The 20,593-nt window shown below is 45.1% G+C and overlaps 1 protein-coding gene across 5 annotated transcripts in view; it reads left to right on the top strand.

The window, feature by feature from the left end:
• LOC309516149 (uncharacterized protein) overlaps positions 1 to 20,593 on the top strand; it is a 119,232-nt gene that overhangs the window by 49,847 nt on the left and 48,792 nt on the right. For all 5 annotated transcript variants that reach the window (XM_082194642.1, XM_082194643.1, XM_082194641.1 and 2 more), the window contains 12 exons: positions 1,944 to 2,087; positions 2,355 to 2,426; positions 5,006 to 5,149; positions 5,708 to 5,779; positions 6,294 to 6,437; positions 7,852 to 7,923; positions 9,694 to 9,837; positions 11,307 to 11,378; positions 12,895 to 13,038; positions 15,623 to 15,694; positions 18,220 to 18,360; positions 19,990 to 20,061. In XM_082194642.1, coding sequence (XP_082050768.1) covers positions 1,944 to 2,087; positions 2,355 to 2,426; positions 5,006 to 5,149; positions 5,708 to 5,779; positions 6,294 to 6,437; positions 7,852 to 7,923; positions 9,694 to 9,837; positions 11,307 to 11,378; positions 12,895 to 13,038; positions 15,623 to 15,694; positions 18,220 to 18,360; positions 19,990 to 20,061 — 1,293 coding nt within the window. The remainder of the gene's footprint in view (positions 1 to 1,943; positions 2,088 to 2,354; positions 2,427 to 5,005; positions 5,150 to 5,707; positions 5,780 to 6,293; positions 6,438 to 7,851; positions 7,924 to 9,693; positions 9,838 to 11,306; positions 11,379 to 12,894; positions 13,039 to 15,622; positions 15,695 to 18,219; positions 18,361 to 19,989; positions 20,062 to 20,593) is intronic.

The following is a 20,593-nucleotide window of genomic DNA, read 5'->3' as shown; positions in this document are numbered from 1 at the left end:
GTTTAATGAACGTGGCACAGTGGCGGGTCATGGAGCCTAGGCCCGCAATACCGCTTACCATCAATGGTGGGCGACATTGCAGCACAGCGGCATCCCGCTGCTCCCACAGTGTCTCTTGCTGGGTCCCAAGACAAGGGAAGACATAGCACCCTCTCCAGCCAGCCAGGGAACATTTGAGTTGGCCAATAGCGGCTGGACCAAGGGGTGGGCACTTTGGGGGGGCGGGCCTAACTGGTTCCTTCAAGGACTTCACTCAGGTCTGTTCCCAGAGTAAAGAATCCCAGCCTCTTACCTGGCACTTTGGACTTTGCTGGATCTCCCACCTACCCTCTTTATAGTTAGGCTGGCTCCTGCCCGTCACTGGGTGGTGTTTGTTTTCTGACCTTGCTATGGATGATGATGATAATAATAATTTATTATGTATACCCTGCTCATCTGGCCGGGTTTCCCCAGCCACTCTGGGCGGCTCCCAACAGAATACAGTGGACGCTCGGGTTGCGAACGTGATCCATGCAGGATGCACGTTCACAACCCACAGTGGCGTGTATGCACACGTGCGGGTTGCGATTCGGTGCTTCTGTGCATGCAAAGCTACAGGGAACCAGGCAGAGGGCCTTTTCGGTAGTGGCGCCCGCCCTGTGGAACGCCCTCCAATCAGATGTCAAAACGATAAACAACTACCTGACATTCAGAAGACATCTTAAGGCAGCCCTGTTCAGGGAAGTTTTTAATGTATGATATTTTAGTGTTTTTTGGTTTCTATGGAAGCTGCCCAGAGTGGCTGGGGAAACCCAGCCAGATGGGTGGGGTACAAATAATAAATTATTATTATTATTATTATTATTATTATTATTATTATTATTATTCTGCACATGCGTGACCACCGAAACCCAGAAGTAACCTGTTCCGGTACTTCCGGGTTTCGGCGGGTCCGTAACCCGAAAAAAAGCAACCTGAAGCATCTGTAACCCGAGGTATGACTGTATTAAAAACACGATAAAACATCAAACATTAAAAACTTCCATAAACAGGGCTGCCTTCAGATGCCTTCTAAAAGTCAGATAGTTGTTTATCTCCTTGACATCTGATGGGAGGGCATGCCACAGGAGGGGCACCACTACCAAGAATGCCCTCTGCCTGGTTCCCGTAGCCTCACTTTTTGCAGTGAGGGTATCACCAGAAGGCCCTCGGAGCTGGACCTCAAGCGTCTGGGCTGAGCGATGGGGGTGGATTACAATCGGTTGCAGTATTTGGGGCCAGGGAGGAATTTGTCCTTCAGGACTGTTCACATCATCCCTGACCATCAATGATGTTGGAGGACCACAGGCTGGTTTCCCCCGGTTTACACTAACTGTCATGGCTCCCAACCAGAGGCTTATGGGTGTTGTGTGTGGGAAAGAGTGCCGGGACGTGGGTGGCGCTGTGGGTTAAACCACAGAGCCTAGGACTTGCCGATCAGAAGGTCGGCGGTTCAAATCCTCGCGACGGGGTGAGCTCCCATTGCTCAGTCCCTGCTCCTGCCAACCAAGGAGTTCGAAAGCACGTCAAAGTGCAAGTAGATAAATAGGTACCGCTCCGGCAGGAAGGTAAACAGTGTTTCCGTGCGCTGCTCTGGTTCACCAGAAGCGGCTTAGTCATGCTGACCACGTGACCCGGAAGCTGTACGCCGGCTCCCTCGGCCGAGATGAGCGCTGCAACCCCAGAGTCGGCCACAACTGGACCTAATGGTCAGGGGTCCCTTTACCTTTATATACACTGAACAAGAGTTCCCGGCGGTGTTCAGAACCCAGGGGAAGAAGATGGCTGTTGACCCTAAAGCCACTTCAAGCTACCATCAGCTAGCATTGTGGTATAGATAGCTTTGTCACCTAGCTTAACCTGCCCTCTGGATTGCTGTCTGCCTGATCTTTTCTCTTCCCTTCCCTTCCTCTTGAATCCTGCAGCCTTGACAGATGGTTTTGAATCCCTTGCCAAGTTGGAAAATGGGAAGATAGGCATGGAAGGATTGCAGGTGGTCCTGAACAGCTTCAACATCTTCTTGTCCCCAAAAGAGGCATCGGACGCGTTGACCCTTTGCAATGTTGATGGTAAGTAGCTTTTGTGGCCAGTGGGGGTATTTGTGAAGTGAGGCTGGCTTGGAAAGGCCCTCAAATTCAATTCAGTTGCAAAAGGGGCTATCCCATTGCTCCTAAAACAACCGTCTTTTTCTCTTGTGTTATGGAGAGTAGTACACTAGTGCCGTTAATAAAGACATGCAAATAGCCACTCGCCTGGTTGTTTATGGCAAATAGGAATTGCCTCCAGGAGAGTGGACAAGGAATCTTTTGTAAATTTCACGCACCCCCCACTTTCAGGCAAAAAGACTGTGAATCTGAAGGACTTCTTCAAAGGAACAACCTATACTGCAACTTTTATTACTCATCCAGGTAAGCAAAGAAATGTCTGAAAATAGCAAATATGGCTTTGAAGACTCACAGGTGCAAGGTGCTAAGATTGTGATTGGGTTTCTCTTCTTTTCATTTTTATAAAATATTAAAAGTTTCACATTTAAAAGGCTCAGAGAAATATACCATATTTTTCGCTCTATAAGACGCACCAGACCATAAGACGCACCTAGTTTTTGGAGGAGGAAAACAAGAAAAAAAATATTCTGAATCTCAGAAGCCAGAACAACAAGAGAACGCTGCGCAGCGAAAGCAGCAATCCCTCTTGCTGTTCTGGCTTCTGGGATAGCTGCGCAGCCTGCATTCACTCCATAAGACGCAAACACATTTCCCCTTACTTTTTAGGAGGGAAAAATTAGTCTTATAGAGCAAAAACACATCAAGCCATACCCAGAAACCATACCCAAAAACACATCAAGCCATACCCAGAAAGAATTGGCTAATGTCACAAAAATAAAACTCTACCACGCCAACATTAGATATCATGGGGTACTGACAGCCTCGATTAGAATGCAATCAAAATAAGAATTAAGAAAGGAATGGAAGTGTGTTGAAGAATATATCGTACAGTATTACTCCAATGGAAATCTTTGGATAAGTACTGATTGAGTTCATTAAGCTAAGATGCAATGATTCTAGAATAGAGGATTGGTGAATGTGATGAATAAATATGAACACAATGATAGAGTTTTAATGTAGCGAGAAGGAAATCATGCACGTGGGTGAGCGAAGTCATATGGGTATTTGGGTAAATGGTGGATAGGGTCAGATGTGGGGAATCCGTATATTTAATATATGTTATGTACAGTGCTGAAATTGTACTGTAACTAACGTGTAATTTGAATTTAATAAATAAATAAAGGACTTTTTTAAAAAAAAATAGATATCATGGGGTACAAATAAAATAACTAGAAACCTTAACAAACGATATCTTCGAAACTATTCCCACTCCCCCTCTGGTGGAAAATCAACAAAGATCTGGCGAGATGGTGTAAAACCAATTTCACCATGATTAAAATGACAATACAGTGGTACCTCGGGTTACATACGCTTCAGGTTACATACGCTTCAGGTTACAGACTCCACTCACCCAGAAATAGTACCTCGGGTTAAGAACTTTGCTTCAGGATGAGAACAGAAATGGTGCTCCGGTGGCATGGCAGCAGCAGGAGGCCCCATTAGCTAAAGTGGTGCTTCAGGTTAAGAACAGTTTCAGGTTAAGAACAGACCTCCGAAACGAATTAAGTACTTAACCCAAGGTACCACTGTACTCCCAAAGCTAACCTACCTCTATTCCAAAGCCTTCCAAACTGGATTCCCCAACCCAACTCCATAAATAGCAGGAAAAACAGCAACACTCATTTATCTTCTCGCAGAAAAAACCCAAGCTGGTCATGGCTTTCTGTGATTGGTTTTCTTTTTAAAAAAAAATTGAAAGAATTTGTGGAGTCTGGAACTCGCAGCCCTTCTTTTGAATGCCAGAGATTGAACCCTGAAAGGAGGAAGGGGAAGCCTGCAAGAAAGGACATACTGTAGTTCGGGGTAGAGCATCTTCTTTGCGTGCTGAGACACCCAGGTTTGACTGCCAGTCCGTGGAGACAAAACTGAGCTACGTGGTCTGACTCCATATAACTCGGCTTCCTGTGCTGACAAAATAGGTAGTGGAGAATGTGTAAGGGACAATAGAGGGAAGAACAGGAAAATCCATGGAACAGGAAAGGATTGGTGAAGGCTTTGCTGTTGACTGCAAAAACATGACTTGCCATGTTCATTGGATCAGACCAAAGGTTCATATAGTCTAGTGCTATGTATATCCATCAGTGCCCATCTAGATCAGCTATGGGGAATCTTTGGCCCTCCAGATGTTGGTGAACTATAACTCTCATTGTCCCTAGCCGTTAGCCATGTTTGCTGGGGCTGATTGGAGTTGTAGTCCAGAAACATCTGGAGGACCAAAGGTGCTTAGATGCCCCTGGAAAGCTCATAAGTAGAGTGCAGCGGAGCAGCCATCCCATGATTTTTGTCTCTGGTACAGTGGTGCCTCGCAAGACGAAAAGAATCCGTTCTGTGATTCTCTTCGTCTAGCGGTTTTTTTTGTCTTGCGAAGCAAGCCCATTGACGGATTAGCGGATTAGCGCTATTAGGGCTTTTAGCGGCTTAGCGGCTTATCGGATCAGCTGATAAGCAGCTTAGCGGCTTAGAAAAAGGGGGGGAGGGAAAAACCCCGCAGGAACTCGCAAGACATTGTCGTCTTGCGAAGCAAGCCCATAGGAGATTCGTTTTGCGAAGCACCTCCAAAACGGAAAACTCTTTCGTCTAGCGAGTTCTCCGTCTTGCGGGGCATTCGTCTTGCGGGGCACCACTGTATCTGGTATTCAGAGGTAGAGTGCCTCTAAAACCAGAAGTTCCACTTTTTAAAATTATCATGGCTAATAGCCATTGTGGTGACCCTCTCTTTTTTGGTTATAAATATCGAACAAGGCAAATCTACCCTTTGTGGCCTCATTGTGCAGGGCTGTTCTGTCACGTCGTGTTGACTTTGGAGTGTGTGTTTTTTATAGAACTTCAACTCACCTGTATGGCTCTGAACAAGCTCAAGGGCAACCATTTTAATCTCCATGCTCTTGAGTCCACCCTGAAGACCCTGGATCTCCCAGAGGCCAATGAATTACTGCAGGAAGTTATGAAGACAGCCAAAGCCGACAGTAAGACTTCTGGGTGGGGTCTGGGTGGGAAGGTGCTATTCTCTTTTGAACAGTCTCTTGCAGACTAAACGGCCTCGGTCCAGTATGCCTGAAGGAGCGTCTCCACCTCCATCGTTCTGCCCAGACACTGAGGTCCAGCGCCGAGGGCCTTCTGGCGGTTCCCTCACTACGAGAAGCCAAGTTACAGGGAACCAGGCAGAGGGCCTTCTCGGTAGTGGCACCCATCCTATGGAACACCCTCCCATCAGATGTCAAAGAGAAAAATAACTACCAAACTTTTAGAAGACATCTGAAGGCAGCCCTGTTTAGGGAAGCTTTTAATGTTTAATAGGTTATTGTATTTTAGTGTTTTGTTGAAAGCCACCCAGAGTGGCTGGGGAAACCCAGTCAGACGGGCGGGGTATAATTAAATTATTATTATTATTATTATTATTATTATTATTATTATTATTATTTGAAGAAAAAGACAGTTGTGCAGGGGCCAAATCTTGATTAGGTTGGTACAGGCTGGGATGATTTGCGCTATTTTTTTTTTCTGATTTACACTTCGCCTTTTAGGTCACGGCAGGGTGAATTTCACAGAATTCATGAGGGTTTATATGCTCTTACCAGAACTCCTGGAAGCAACGGGTAAGGACAAACCAGCCATTTATTTTATGGCTCTCTGCCAACTGAGAGATCTTTCCTTGTTGCGGTACCTAGAACCGTTCATCAGGTTCCAGGTCAGCCTTGCCAAACCTGGTACCTTCCAGAATACAACTATCATCCCTGCCCCTTGGCTGGAGTTGATGGGATTTGTAGTCCAAAACATCTGGGGGGCAGGAGGTTTGGGGAAGGCTTTCCCAGAAAACATGTTTTCGTCGTCATTCCCTAGCAATCTCAAGCTCAAAGCTGATGCTCAGTTCTGTGATTCCGTGCCCTGATAGTCGACTTTATAAAATGCAAATCAGCCATAGGAGGTTGAGAGTTAGTCTCTTGGGTGTGTGGGGTGTGTGTGCGCGCGCTTAACCCTTTCCTACCAATAAATGGCCAGACTACTTTTCCACCTGCAGGGAGGAAATGCTTTGTTAGCCGTAGTTTTAGGCTTGCTTCCAAATGAATGAAAAATGACCAACTGCATCTTCATCCCTCCTGCCCTTGGCAGTGCTGACGGATACTATGAATGCCATGAGTAATCTCAGAGGTGACCAAGTCCAAGTGGATGACCTGCCCAAAACCTTGGCCAATGTGGGCATCAAATTGACACCAGAGGAACTGCAGCAGCTGGTCCACTCAGTTCCAGTCACAGGTGAGTTCAGGACACTTGATGGGGGCCATGTTGTTTCTTTTTGCATTGTAAGCCTGTGGGCATGGACTGTCATTTTGCCTCCTTTTCCCTTGCTGCTTTAATGAACCACATTGCCATCAGTATGTCCTGTGCCGGATTTACATATAAGATAAACAAGCTATAGCTTAGGGCCCCACTCTCTTGGGGGCCCCAAAAAATTTAAAGGGAAAAAAACCTGGATGTACATTTCCAAAATATAAGATAAAAAACAAATAAAATAAATCCTACATACAGCAACAGTGTTTTGTGTTGTGTAGGCACCTATGATGTAAATAATGGGCCCGGCCTGCTAGCCTGCTCCCTGAAATATCACTGGTTTGCTCCTTTCTATATATAGGGTGCCTACATTCTGCATGTGCAAATGGCTTTAGATACCTAGTAGGTCCATAGATTACCATATAGCATATATTCAACACAAAAAACAGCGACAATTTGTTGTTGACAAAGGACAGCTGGACATATAAAGGGCCCCATTACCTTCAGTAGCTTAGGACCTCCTCGAACCTAAATATGGCCCTGAGTATTTCACATCACCCTTCTTCCCCCCTCCCCAATTTCTCATACACATTAGACATTAAACACGCTTATAGAATATTGAGTTCCTACCAAGTCCCACACCTAAGTCTGGGATTGCACTGAGATAGTTAACTTGTGCCTAGGGCTGTATAACTGCATGCCCGCAAAAACCGAATGTCTGAATTTCTACCATACCAATAGCATCATTCACATGGAAAACTGGATGTCAGGGGGAAAAGTGATTTGTAAGCTGCTCAAGGAGCCTTTTTGGCTGAAGAGCAGGATTAATAATAATAATAACCAGCTGATCATTTTTTGGTGCCAAGATTGATTGCAGAAACATTTGCAAGAACAAATGTGAGATCGCCTTACCCCACAAAGGCCCACTCAGCCTCTTCGTTCTGCAGAACTCTGGCTGCTACTGGTGCCACATAATACTCGTTCCACAGTTATAAGAAATCAGTCTTTTAGTCTGACAGCACCTACGCTTTGGAACGCCTGCCTTTTGACACCATTGTACTCTTTCCGGTGCCTCCTAAAAGCCTTTTTTTTTGGAGAAGCCTACCCAGATATGTAGAATGTTTACATGTGTTTTAATCTGCTTTTAGCTTACTGTTGATCTTAATTATTATTATTATGTTTTAAATAGCTGTTTTTAATTGTTCTTAACGGATGCTTTTATTGTTTTGCTCTTTTCCTTTTCTGAACTGCTTTTGGGACATTTGTTTTTTGTTTTTGTTTTTTAAGAAATCAGGCGGTAGATAAATTTTATGAAATAAACGAATAAATAAGAACAAGATTTCCCACACATAGGTACAAGTTATCCCCCTCAACTTATCTGCTATTCTGTTCCTTACAGGTGACGGGACTGTAGGCTTTGATGAGATTATTAGGAGTATAACTGGTACGCAGTCTATCTCAGAATTTGATGGTAAGACCACAGAAAACAATATCTTGATTGCCCAACAATACTTCAGTGCATATGAAAATGTTGAGTGAATGTGCAGATGTGGGAAGGGGTTAATAATAATAATACAGTAGCACCTCGGCTTACGTTACCCTTGGGTAATGTAAACTTCGGGTTGCGAAAGCGGCCAACCAGGAAGTGTTTCGCTGCATGCGCATGCGCAGAGGCAGTCTACCGCCGTGTGCTCATGCACAGAAGCAGTCCCTCTGGTTGCAGAAACCTCAGGATCTGACCGGAGCTCCGGAACGGATCCCGTCCACAATCGGTGGTGCCAGAAGGGTACATTTTTAAGGTTTTACAGCCTATATTCAATTCCAACTATTTTCTTTGTTATGTGTTTTTTGGTATAAATCTCAGCTGGGGCTCTCTCACCCAAAGAGTGTTTGCCCCCAGATTGGGTCTTGGCTTCCGGGATTCTAACATTTACAACAGAAGGGGTGTCATCCCTTGCCCCTATTGTTATCTTACCGTAGATTCATGTACCGGTAACTTTATTGCAATAATCAGTGTGCAGAAGTAGAGATACATGCTTCCGAGAAATTGTGACATGCGGTCTAATGCATGGAAGGGGTGTGTGGGTGTGTTGAGACTGGCTCTTCCATCCTTCCATCCTCCGTATCGCCATACGGGCTCCTCCAGGGTGATACAGACATGCTCTGCCATAGGGTTGCACCGTGCGACTTGCAACCGCTGGTCTTTTCAGGTGCGTTTCTCCCCTCTCGGCTTTTCCACCACCTCTGCCCCTGTGCGGTCAGTCTTCCCTGCATCTCACAATTACTTTATCGCCCCTGGTGAGTTCCATCATTGACCATCCCCTCTTGTTTGCTCAAATGGGGGCTAATGCCAGCTGTTCGCCTTTCAAGGATGTGTCCCCTCCCGGTTCTCGCTGCCTAAAATCAGCCTGTTGCAAATCATATTATGGTTGTCTCTGGACTGCCGCTGGTGAAATGGGAACGAGTGTAAAAATGAACACTCTTGATCCTTATTATTGAGGGGAAGTGCGTGGAACAGGTCTCGGTGTTTCGATTTCTGGGAATGGAGTTGAGAGACGGCCTAACCTGGGGAGAAAACAGCAAAGACCTGATGAAGAGAGCACAGCAGAGGTTATATTTTCTGAGAATCCTCTGGAAAAACCATGCCTCAAAGGACCTGTTGGTGGCATTTTACCATTGCACTGTGGAGAGCTTATTACCTTATGGTCTGTGTGTGTGGTTTGGGAGCTGCACGGCCAGGGGAAAAAACAATGCTATCCAGGGTTGTAAAGACTGCAGAGAGAATAATTGGGTGCACTCTTCCCACCTTAGATCAAATCTATGCTTCCGGGTGCCATAAGAAAGCGGCAGAGATAACTCAGGATAGTATGCACCCCGGAAATGATCTCTTTCAGCTTCTGCCTTCTGGAAGAAGGTATAGGGTTAGGCCAGGACTAGCCGCCTGAGAAACAGTTTCTGCACTAATGCAATTCTGGTTCTAAATGCCGCATAAGGGATCTCTATAGTATAGTGTATTTTTTAGTATAGTGTATTTTATAGTATATCATAGTGTATTTTAAAATGGGGGTTCAGAGTTTTTAGGGATTTTTATAGTATAGTATAATGTATTTTAAAATGGGGTTTCAGAGTTTTTAGGGGTTTTTGAATGTTTTATTAGTTTTTCAATTTCATTGTTCTGTATGGGACAATGACAATAAAGATATCGTATATCGTATATATCGTATATCCTTTGCTCTGCCAGCTTTAAAGAAGGCTTTTGACGCAATCGGCGAGCTCTGCAAACAGAAGATCAAGAAGGAAGAGTTGCCAGTTGCCCTGGAAATCCTGGGTATCCGACTATCAGCCGAGGAACTTCAGCTAGCTCTGACATCTGTCTCCATTGATAGTGAGTTTTTAATTAATTTTCTATATTTGCCCAAAAGCCTCCATGACATCTTTCATAACAGTGCAACCAACGTGGTTGTATTTCCTTGTTTCTCCGGCTAATATCCTAGGGTTCCATCTCCATTTCATCTTCTCCCTTCAGACTTAAGAAACTGAGCGCAGGCTCAGGGGCAAGGGCACACAAATAGGAGTGGACTAGGTTGACAAAACCTACAAGAGAGCGCACTATTGGCAGAGGGCCCAGTAAGTAGCTTAGGAGTCTCTGATGCTCCAGAATTGCTGCAGCTAAGCAGGTGTGGAAAGGAGACCACATGTGAGTTCAGATACAAGTTTAATAAGTAAACTGTTGCAGGAAGGACAACACCTGTTTTGCACCATCTAAGGGTCCTTCTAGGGGACGTGGGTGGCGCTGTGGCTTAAACCACAGAGCCTAGGGCTTGCCGATCAGAAGGTCGGCGGTTCAAATCCCCGTGAGGGGGTGAGCTCCCATTGCTCGGTCCCTGCTCCTGCCAACCTAGCAGTTCGAAAGCACGTCAAAGTGCAAGTAGATAAATAGGTACCGCTCTGGCGGGAAGGTAAACGGCGTTTCTGTGCATTGCTCTGGTTTTCCAGAAGCGGCTTAGTCATGCTGGCCACATGACCCGGAAGCTGTACGCCGGCTCCCTTGGCCAGTAAAGCGAGATGAGCGCCGCAACCCCTGAGTCGGTCACACTGGACCTAATGGTCAGGGGTCCCTTTACCTTTACCTTTAATGGTCCTTCTAGACTGGCTTTCTCGCCATTCAGCCTGCCATAATCATGGGCATTTTGCTAGCACAAACAGCACCTCCCTTTGGGTGGGGCGCATCAGTTTTCTCCAGGGGCCAAGGTCCTCATTGCATAGAGCATCACTTTGCCCCTGGGATTCCCTGCATCTTCAGTGGGAAGAGAACACACGGCTTCAATCTCCAGCTGCAAATGCTTGGACATCACTCCAGTCCTTGGTGGGAAAAGGTCGTCTTCTGGGGGCTTGGAACTTCTGCGGCCACCATTGTTGCCTGGCTGTTGGCATATTTCCTTTCGCCTTTCAGAAGGGTAGCAGGGGGCTTCTCGGTATTTAGAATGCAGGCAAAAGCTTTCCTCACTTTCAGCGTGAACACAGGGATGTTCCTCGTGCACCTTTAGTAATGTATTTAGATGTTTTATGTCCAGCTTCTCTGGCTTCCCCCGCCAAAGGCTGTTGGAAATCCCCATAATTTTTATTATTTTAATGGTGGAGCAATTTACAAAATTTTTTTTTAAGCCATGAGCTGATGTGTGGTTGATTGAAGGGGCTGTATCCCCTTTCGTGGCAAATACCAGGCAAATAGCACCTTTCCTATGTGATCACTTGTTTGGCACCTTTCCTATGAGATCACTTTCCAAATGGCACCTTTCCTATGTGATCACTTACTTTTCTGTTTGTTTCCCCTTTTCTCTCAATCCCTTGAAGGTTCAGGGAGACTGGATGGGATCGAATTCCTGAAGGTTTGGTTCAATTCCCCACACATTTTTGAATTCATAGGTAAGCATTTGGAAAGCTGGGAAAAGTGAGCTTGGGCCTCCATGGAGGTTGGCAGGCTGTGAATGCACTGCTGTCGGGAGGGCAGGTGACAAACAAGTGGGGAACGAGGAGAGGAGAGCCTTGACTCTGTCAGTTTACTGCTCCTTCCTCCTCATCCCTTTGCTTCCCATTCATCAACAGTGACTTTATAACGGCCCTGTTTCTCAGCCTCTGCTCCTCTTCTGCACAATGCAGTGAGTGATCTGAACCTGGAGTCAGAGGAGAAAATTCAGAGGGTTGTTTTGTTTTTGTTTTTTGCATTTAATGAGAAACTCCCAAACTTCTTCAACCAATATCCAAGCCGAAACACCGCAATCCACAATGTGCACTCCTCTCAATTTGTCGATGCCGTTCCTCACCTGAACCTATGTACAAAAAGGGGGGTATAATAGGGGGAAAATGTGCTCTTTTTTTGGTAAAAGTTATTTTAAACATTTTTTTCAGTTCATTATATATAATTTCCCAGAACGCTTTTATTACCTTACACGTCCACCACATATGATAAAAGGTCCCTTCTTTTTCTTTACATTTCCAACAGATATTTGTACCCCTCTTACACATTTTTGCCAACTTTGTTGTTGTTGTCGTTTAGTCGTGTCCGACTCTTCGTGACCCCATGGACCAGAGCACGCCAGGCACTTCTGTCCTCCACTGCCTCCCGCAGTTTGATCAAACTCATGCTGGTAGCTTCAAGAACACCATCCAACCATCTCATTCTCTGTCGTCCCCTTCTCCTTGTGCCCTCCATCTTTCCCAACATCAGGGTCTTTTCCAGGGAGTCTTCTCTTCTCATGAGGTGGCCAAAGTATTGGAGCCTCAGCTTCACGATCTGTCCTTCCAGTGAGCGGATTTCTCAAACAAAATTTGCCAACTTACTAGGGGTTAAATGTTGGAATACTGCCAGGGAGACAAAGGCCACCATGCCTCCAGGCCGTCTCCCGGTCTCTGGTGGAAACAATTAGCGACACGAACCTCAGAAATAGCTGTCCACATTCCAGGACTCATGCATGCCCTTTTCGCAGAGTTTCCACAACGAAAGATGCACCCAGGAGAGCATATTTTGCAGATTTATTCAGCGTTGGTCAGAACAAAGGAAAAACATGACTACCTGCTTCGATGTCGAGGCAACACAGAGAAACAAAAGCTATATACAAAACAGAAACTTCCTGTGAGCAGGAAGTACGCAGGCTTGTGACACACAACAGCCTACTCCCTTTTTAAGGTGGAATGGAAATATCCTAACATTAAATACCAACAGCACATCATTTTCCTATAATTTTCTTTCAACGTACAGCATGCCGTGAATTTCAAATCCGTTCTCCATAACTTCTCAAAATGCTGACAGATTTTCATGAGGATTTTTTAAATTACAAAATGGCAAACTCGTGCAGAAATGTAGCGAGTTGAACTACTCAGTACGGTGAATAAGGGGACTGATGGCAGCCCTTCCTCCCTCCCCATTCATGTCCTCCTCCAGCACTGCGGGATGCCATAAAGCATGTTGAAAGCATCAGAAACAAGAAGATGACAGTTCAACAGCTGGAGGGAAGTCTGGGTGGCCTGGGACTGTACTTGCCCAATAAAACTTTCAACGATATAGTCAAATCAATCAAAACTGACGGTAAGAAAGATTTACCTGTTGTCTGTCCTCTAAGCCCCTCTCTGTTCCTAGACAGTTGACACAGGCATTGCCTGGGCCTCACCAAGATTAATGAAGAAGCTTTTACAAGATAACATGAGGGAAAGCTGCATATTGTTTAGGGATGAATGGGTGGGTGGGTGGGTGGGTGGATCAATCAATCAATCAATCAATCAATCAATCAATCAATCACTGAATACCTTTATATTTATCTAGTCACAGGCCAGTTCCAACTTGTTGATGAATAATGATCACATTATGGCTTTGATGCTGTTTAACATAATCATACATTTGAAAGGGATGCGGGTGGTGCTGTGGTCTAAACCACTGAGGCTCTTGGGCTTGCCAATCAGAAGACTGGCGGTTTGAAAGCACGCCACTGCAAGTAGATAAATTGGTATCGCTGTGGCAGGAAGGTAAACGGCGTTTCCATGCGCTCTGCTTTCCGTCACGGTGTCCCATTGCGCCAGAAGCTGTTTAGTCATGCAGGCCACATGACCTGGAAAACTGACTGTGGACAAAGGCCAGCTCCCTCGGCCTGAAAAGCAAGATGAGTGCCGCAACCCCAGAGTTGTGTGCGATTGGACTTAACCGTCCAGGGGTCCTTTTTACCTTTTACATTTGAAAGGTACTGGTGGAAAAGCAGTGGCCAAAGCAGGGCTTATTCCACAATTCTATGTAAGAACATTTTAGTATTCGGAATTCATTTTTCTAAAAAACAAAACATAAAAACAACCCTGCACATTTTTAGCTCATGTGCTTGCAGAGACAAGCTTGAAACTTGTGTGGTGTCGTTTCTGGAGTCTCAGAAGCCAGCAAGGTGTGAGGGGAAAAGCAGTGTGAAATAAAAACTGGAATGTGCCACTCTTGATTCTGTCATCTGCTCAGGATGGGCAGTTGATTCAAAAATCATTCTCTAAGGTGCACCAAAGGCTTGAAGGCAAAATGAAAGGATTTTGGATTGGATTCTTTCCCCTCCCTCCCCCCCCCATTAGTTTACCTTTAGCTTCCTAGTAGTAGAGAAAATAGAACATCTCTCCCACAATGCAGTCAGATTCTCTTTAATTTTGCAATACAGTCGTACCTTGGTTTTCGAACAGCTTAGTTCTCGAACATTTTGGCTCTCGAACGTCGCAAAGCCGGAAGTGAGTGTTCCGGTTTGCAAACTATTTTTGGAAGCCGAACGTCCAACAGGGTGTCCGATTGGCTGCAGGAATCAGAAGCCGCGCTTTGGTTTCCAAACGTTTTGGAAGTCGGACAGACTTCCGGAACGGATTCCTTCCTACTTCCAAGGTACCAGTGGCGTAGCGTGGGGGGTGCAGGGGGGGCCAGCCGCACCGGGCACAACATCTGGGGGGGGGGGGGCGCTCGCACTCTCAGCTCTCTGCCCCTACCTGGCTCACTCACTCTCTCTCACTGCAGTGCTGGCTGTGCGAATCCGATCCGAGCCGCCGGGTTGCCGCCCACTGTGCTGTGGGAATGTTCCGGGGTGCAGGAGAGGATATATTGACTAATTATATCCTTATCCAACTTGTGCTAACAAGTTCTCAAAATATCAGCAGAGTTTATAAACATTCCCCTTTAAGTTCGCAACGGTAACGTGTGCACAGGTTCGCTAGAACCTCTATAATAATTACTCTGGTAATTTCCCCTTTGTTCCCTCTTAAAATACAAGACACAACACAGTCTTTATAAAAGTATAAAAGAGTTTACTCACGATCTGTTCACAATATGATCCCAGATGGCAGACAGGCTTAAAAAGGTAAAATACACTTAGAATCTATCTTATAGGAAGATAGCCCTCTCCTCTCTTGGCTGAGAGCCAAGAGGGCATCCTGCTTCTTCGAAAGGTGATGGCAGAGAGAGAGAGATGGCTGCCTGCCCTGTGCTTTTGTCATTACCTGCACAGGTGAGGCCACACCCACCTCTGGTCACATGCGGAGGAAGTCCGTCCCCAGGAAGTTTTCCTGTTTGCTGGACAGACATTCCTCCCCATGTTCTAACATGTACACTCTAGGAATGTTGTCATTGACTGCTCCTGTGTTTACATCCCACATGTGCCAGGCGGAGAGAGAGCGAGGGACTATCTGGGGGAGGGACAGTGCAGCGGCCGCCCAGCGCAGCGCTGAGCGCGGGAGAGAACCACACCAGACCAGACCAGGCAGCAGCAAGAAGAAGCTGGCAGCGGCGGCAGGTTAGAGGTTAGGGGGCGCAAATTACTTGCCTTGCCCCGGGTTAGGGGACGCAAATTACTTGCCCCGGGTGCTGACAACCCACGCTACGCCACTGCAAGGTACGACTGTACAGGGATTCTTCTGCCTACTAAATCAGCCCAATCACTGTCTTCCTGCACACAATGGGCAGAATGGGAGGTGGAGGAATTTAAAACTTAAAACTAATAGTGCCATCTCAGTGTGATTTTTCATCTTTTGCTAGCCATTGAGTACGGGTTCTGGCTTTAGCTGCATGATGCAAGAAAGGACCTAAATCTCATGCAATGTACTTTCTTTATCCCAATATTTTCCTTGCACGTTAAACTAAAAAAAAGTGTTTCCCCCCTCTCCAGAGAATGAGCAGATCTATTTCAAAGACTTTTTGTTAGGATTGGGTGAAACGGAGGATTTCACTGAACTGGAAGGTAAGTTCAGTGCTCTTTTCTAGACTTCTTTGGTGAAACGGATACATATATCAAATGTCCTTATCTGAGATGTAAATTTGAGCACCATTTACCCCAACCATCCTCTTCCCTTACTTCCTGCTTCAGATTTCCTCCCCAGATGCCTTCTTGCATCTTCATCTATCTATCTATCTATCTATCTATCTATCTATCTATCTATCTATCTCTATCCTTTTCAAGTTCATACATTTCACTAATTTTATGCATTTCACTAATTTTACAATCATTCTGCCATTTCAAAACTTGACTTCCTTCCCCCTCTTTCTGCGGTCCCTTGAATTTGTTTTTAATATCTTCTGCATATCCAAATTAACTTAATTTTCTCCTTTACCCCTTTAAATATATACTCTTATAAAACTGCAGGTTATTAGAACAATCCTGCCAATGTTTTCATCTGTTTATAATTTATCTGCAAATATTCAACAAACCATTTCCATTCTTTTATTTAAAAAAAAAAATGTTATCTTGATTTCTTATTTTTATTCATTCTTATTTTTATTCTTCTGGTAAGTTTTTGCCATTTCTGCATATTCCATAAGTTTCTTCCTTTGCTAGGTCTTCTGCTTCTTTCCATTTTGGGGCAAGTAACATTATTGCTGCTGTTTTAGCATACATGAATAATCTTCTTTCTTACCACTTTCACTCTTCCTCCCCCCCCCCCCCAATTGCCTCCTTCAGCCTTGAAAGCACATAATGAAGTATGAGATTGGGGAAAGATTTGGATTAGCAGCTGCACAGGAGGAGGGGGAATAGAAAAGCCAGACGTGGTTGTTATATGATAAATAACGCAGAAATTCAATATTTTTAAGGAAAACGTAACAGAGGGGGGGAGCAAAGCATGTTCATACTGCAGTCAAGACAAGTTGAAAGTAGGGATGCTTGAGGATTTTGTTTGGTCTGCATTTTTAAGAATGCTTCCCTGGACTAACATGCAGAATACTTGTCCTTTGGGGGGAGAAGTATTTTGGTTTTCATTTCTCAATATAGTTCTCGGCTCAAAAAAAGTATCAAGACATGGTCAAAAATTCGTATTTTAGGCTAAAATGCACAGGGCGGGGGGGGGATGTATTTTCATCCAGGTTTATTCAAAGCGGAATTATGCATAAATGGGAGGGATCGGACACTGAGGTCCAGCGCCGAGGGCCTTCTGGCGCTTCCCTCACTGCATGAAGCCAAGTTACAGGGAACTAAGCAGGGGGCCTTCTCGGTAGTGGCACCCGCCCTGTGGAACGCCCTCCCATCAAATGTCAAGGAAGTTTTTAATGACTGATGTTTTAATGTATTTTTAATCTTTGTTGGAAGCCGCCCAGAGTTGCTGGGGAAACCCAGCCAGATGGGTGGGGTATAAATCATTATTATTATTATTATTATTATTATTATTATTATTATTATTATCATTATCATCATCATCATCATCATCATGAATGAATGTATGCTAAACTGGGAAAGACCAATAATAGACTGACCCAACCCTCGCAGGATGATGTCCAAGCAGCCCTCCATATTGTGGATGACAGGGTCAGGCTAGATACGTTTGTACTGTGACTGTGTACATTACTAAATTAAGAAGGAAAAGCTACCACTTCGACTTCCTGAAGTGTGCACAAGCCTCAATTCAGAGGAACGATCCACAACAATCCAATCCAATGTTTAACATTATGCTCCCCACAAGTGATCTGAAATCTAGGGAAGCAGGGGAGTGATGCAGTTATTCTTCCCCACTTGAAGGACAATACAAATGGCTGGGTCATCATATGGTTACACACACATTGTGGTAGACTCCCACATAGCAAATACCTGCAGTTCCCTGTATGCATACAGTCTTAGCTTAATTATGGGTAAGCCATCTTTGCTTAGAGTACTGCCAGCTCTAGGCATTTCTTGGGACACGGGTCTAAACCACACTGAGCCTAGGGCTTGTCAGTCGGAAGGTCAGCAGTTCGAATCCCTGCGACGGGGTGAGCTCCCATTGTTTGGTCCCAGCTCCTGCCAACCTAGCAGTTCGAAAGCACGCCAGTGCAAGTAGATAAATAGGTATCCCTCTGGCGGGAAGGTAAATGGTGTTTCCGTGCGTTGCTCTGGTTCGCCAGATGCAGCTTAGTCATGCTGGTCACATGACCCGGAAGCTGTGTACGGACAAAAGCCAGCTCCCTCGGCCAGTAAAGCGAGATGAGCGCCGCAACCCCAGAGTTGTCCGTGACTGGATCTAATGGTCAGGGGTACCTTTACCTTTATCATTTTAGGCATTTCTTAATGCATCTGACGTGAATGTGCATATCATTTGGTAGTCCTAACTCTTTAATATGCCACGAGACTCTTGTTTTTACTGCAGCAGGCTAACAACAAGGCAACTCCTCTAGAACTTCCCACTTTTCTGTCGCCCCCTAGGGGTAGCAGAAGGAATAGGTGTGTGGGTATAGGCCCGTCCAGGTGTGCTGGCCTCTGTTGTTGGCACTGGATTGGAACTTAGTCTTGCTTCTCCCCAGCCTTACAGCGCGCTGCCACCATCATCGACATAGGGAACAATGGCTGGATGCAACCAAAGGAGCTGCAGTCCACTCTGGATATGTTGGGCATCTACTTGAAACGTGAAGAGTTCCAGGAAATTGCAAAGGAGCTTGTGAATGGTGAGTTTTGTGGGCAAGGGGAAACTGAGCATGAGTTTTAGTTTTGCATGCTCAGTCTCTGCTACGCAACAGAGAAAACATGATGAGTATGGGAGGCTGAGCCAGATTCATGTTCTTCCTCATAAAAAACCCCCTCCTTTCCAAAAGAAGTAGTAATATTGAGGCAAGATGTGTGGACTTGCTTAGCCGGATAAAACCATCCTAGCAATGATTAAGGAGGCTATGGAACAGGGATGGAAGATGTTCTCCCATTCCGAGTGAGGGCAGGAAGCATTCCTGTCACTCTGATTTGACTTTGCAATGCCTTCACCCTCTGAATGGGCATGAACTGAATGGGCATGAATGCCTCGTCCCTCTGAATGGGCATGAACTTAAAGATGCACAACATCAGTGGCCCATTTCTAACTTGTTGTCAACAGGAAGCAGTGTTCAGGCCACTCTCCTGAAGATGTATTTCCTGCTGCACCAGAAAATCAAGGCCACAATATTTTTAATAATAATAATAATAATAATAATAATAATAATAATAATAATAATAATAATTTATTTATACCCCGCCCATCTGGCTGAGTTTCCCCAGCCACTCTGGGCGGCTCCCAAAAGAGTGTTAAAAGCAATACAGCATTAAATATTAAAAATTTCCCTGAACAGGGCTGCCTTCAGATGTCTTTTAAAATTAAGATAGCTGCTTATTTCCTTGACATCTGATGGGAGGGTGTTCCACAGGGTGGGTGCCACTACTGAGAAGGCCCTCTGCCTGGTTCCCTGTAACCTCACTTCTCGCAGTGAGGGAACTGCCAGAAGGCCCTCGGAGGTGGAGCTCAGTGTCCAGGCTGAGCGATGGGGGTGGAGACGCTCCTTCAGGTATACTGGACCGAGGCCATTTAGGGCTTTAAAGGTCAGCACCAACACTTTGAATTGTGCTCGGAGCCAATGCACGTCTCTACTGAAAATTTAAAACTCGTTTCGAATTTAAAATTTGAAAACAGGTTTTATGTTATTAAAGGTTTTGCTTTTCAGCCCCACCCCCTAAAATGGTGAGTGCTGATAAGTTTTTCTCCTTTTCTTTTTGAGACCCTAACCATTTCAATTGTCCCTTGGCTTGGGGCAATTATAGTTAAACAGTTTTGAAAGGAATTTATACATGGAGTGGACTTTTCCCAAGACCAAACTAAATGCCAGTGCGACCCTTTTCCAATGGAAGGAGCCAATATTTTGGCTACTGCAGCTTATAAAATACTGTTGATTTGAAAAAATCCTTTAAAATTTCTACCCTGTTTGTCTTGCAACAATCGTGTTGAGTTACCCATTCTAGAATTGAGTTCCCCATTCTTTATACTGGGGAACTGGAGCAGAGAGATACTCACTTGCTCACAATGAATTCAGGCAGGGTCACAATTCTGAGGTGGGAAAAGGGCAGGTTTGTAGGCGAGGTGATATGTTCTTCATAAGCAGGAAACCGTTGCAGACTGAAGGAGAAATCGACTGCTCTGAATATTATTGGCCTTCAGTCTCTGCTTGATCCAGGAGCAGACAAGATCCTAACTCTTAGCAACCCAACCTCTTCTTGCTTTTTAATGGTCCTGTTCTTCTGTCACTGTTTTGTACTGTTTCATCTTTTCCTTCCAGACGAAGGGATTGTAAACGTCAAGGACTGCCTGATAACTCTGTCCAAGAGGCAACGCTTCAAGGACTCTTTGGGTGAGCGTCTTAACGACAAGGGCATGGATCTAGGAGAGGGTGTGAGGTTGGTGCTAGCGATGGGTAAGCCTCAGTTTGGAACTGTGCTCAACAAGCTGAGCTGTTCCTGACCGCCACCAAGAAAATTAGCTTGGTTTTTATTCTGAGTCCAGTTCAGAAAGCATCAGGAGAATAACAGTGTCACAGTCCCTTCCCTTTTCTACTGTGAGACCTCTAGACCCTTTTATGTTGTGTCTGCTATGGCAGCAAGGACTGTTTCTGCTAATAATAATAATAATTAATAATAATTTTTATTTATACCCCGCCCTCCCCAGCCAAGACCGGGCTCAGGGTGGCTAACAACAAATATAAAAACAATTTATTAGAAAACAGCTTAAAAACAAAATTAAAATACAACATTAAAACATTAAAATGCAGCCTCATTTCAGTGGAACTCAATCAAAAACTTTTTGGGGGATAAAAATGTCAAGTCTTCACCAAGGCTAACTATCCAGACTGGTCCTACATGGGTCAGAAAAAAGCCAGGGAAGTC

Source organism: Podarcis vaucheri, assembly GCF_965113315.1.
Source record: "Podarcis vaucheri genome assembly, chromosome: 13".
NCBI lineage: Eukaryota > Metazoa > Chordata > Lepidosauria > Squamata > Lacertidae > Podarcis > Podarcis vaucheri.
This window is presented reverse-complemented; position numbering and strand designations above follow the sequence as displayed.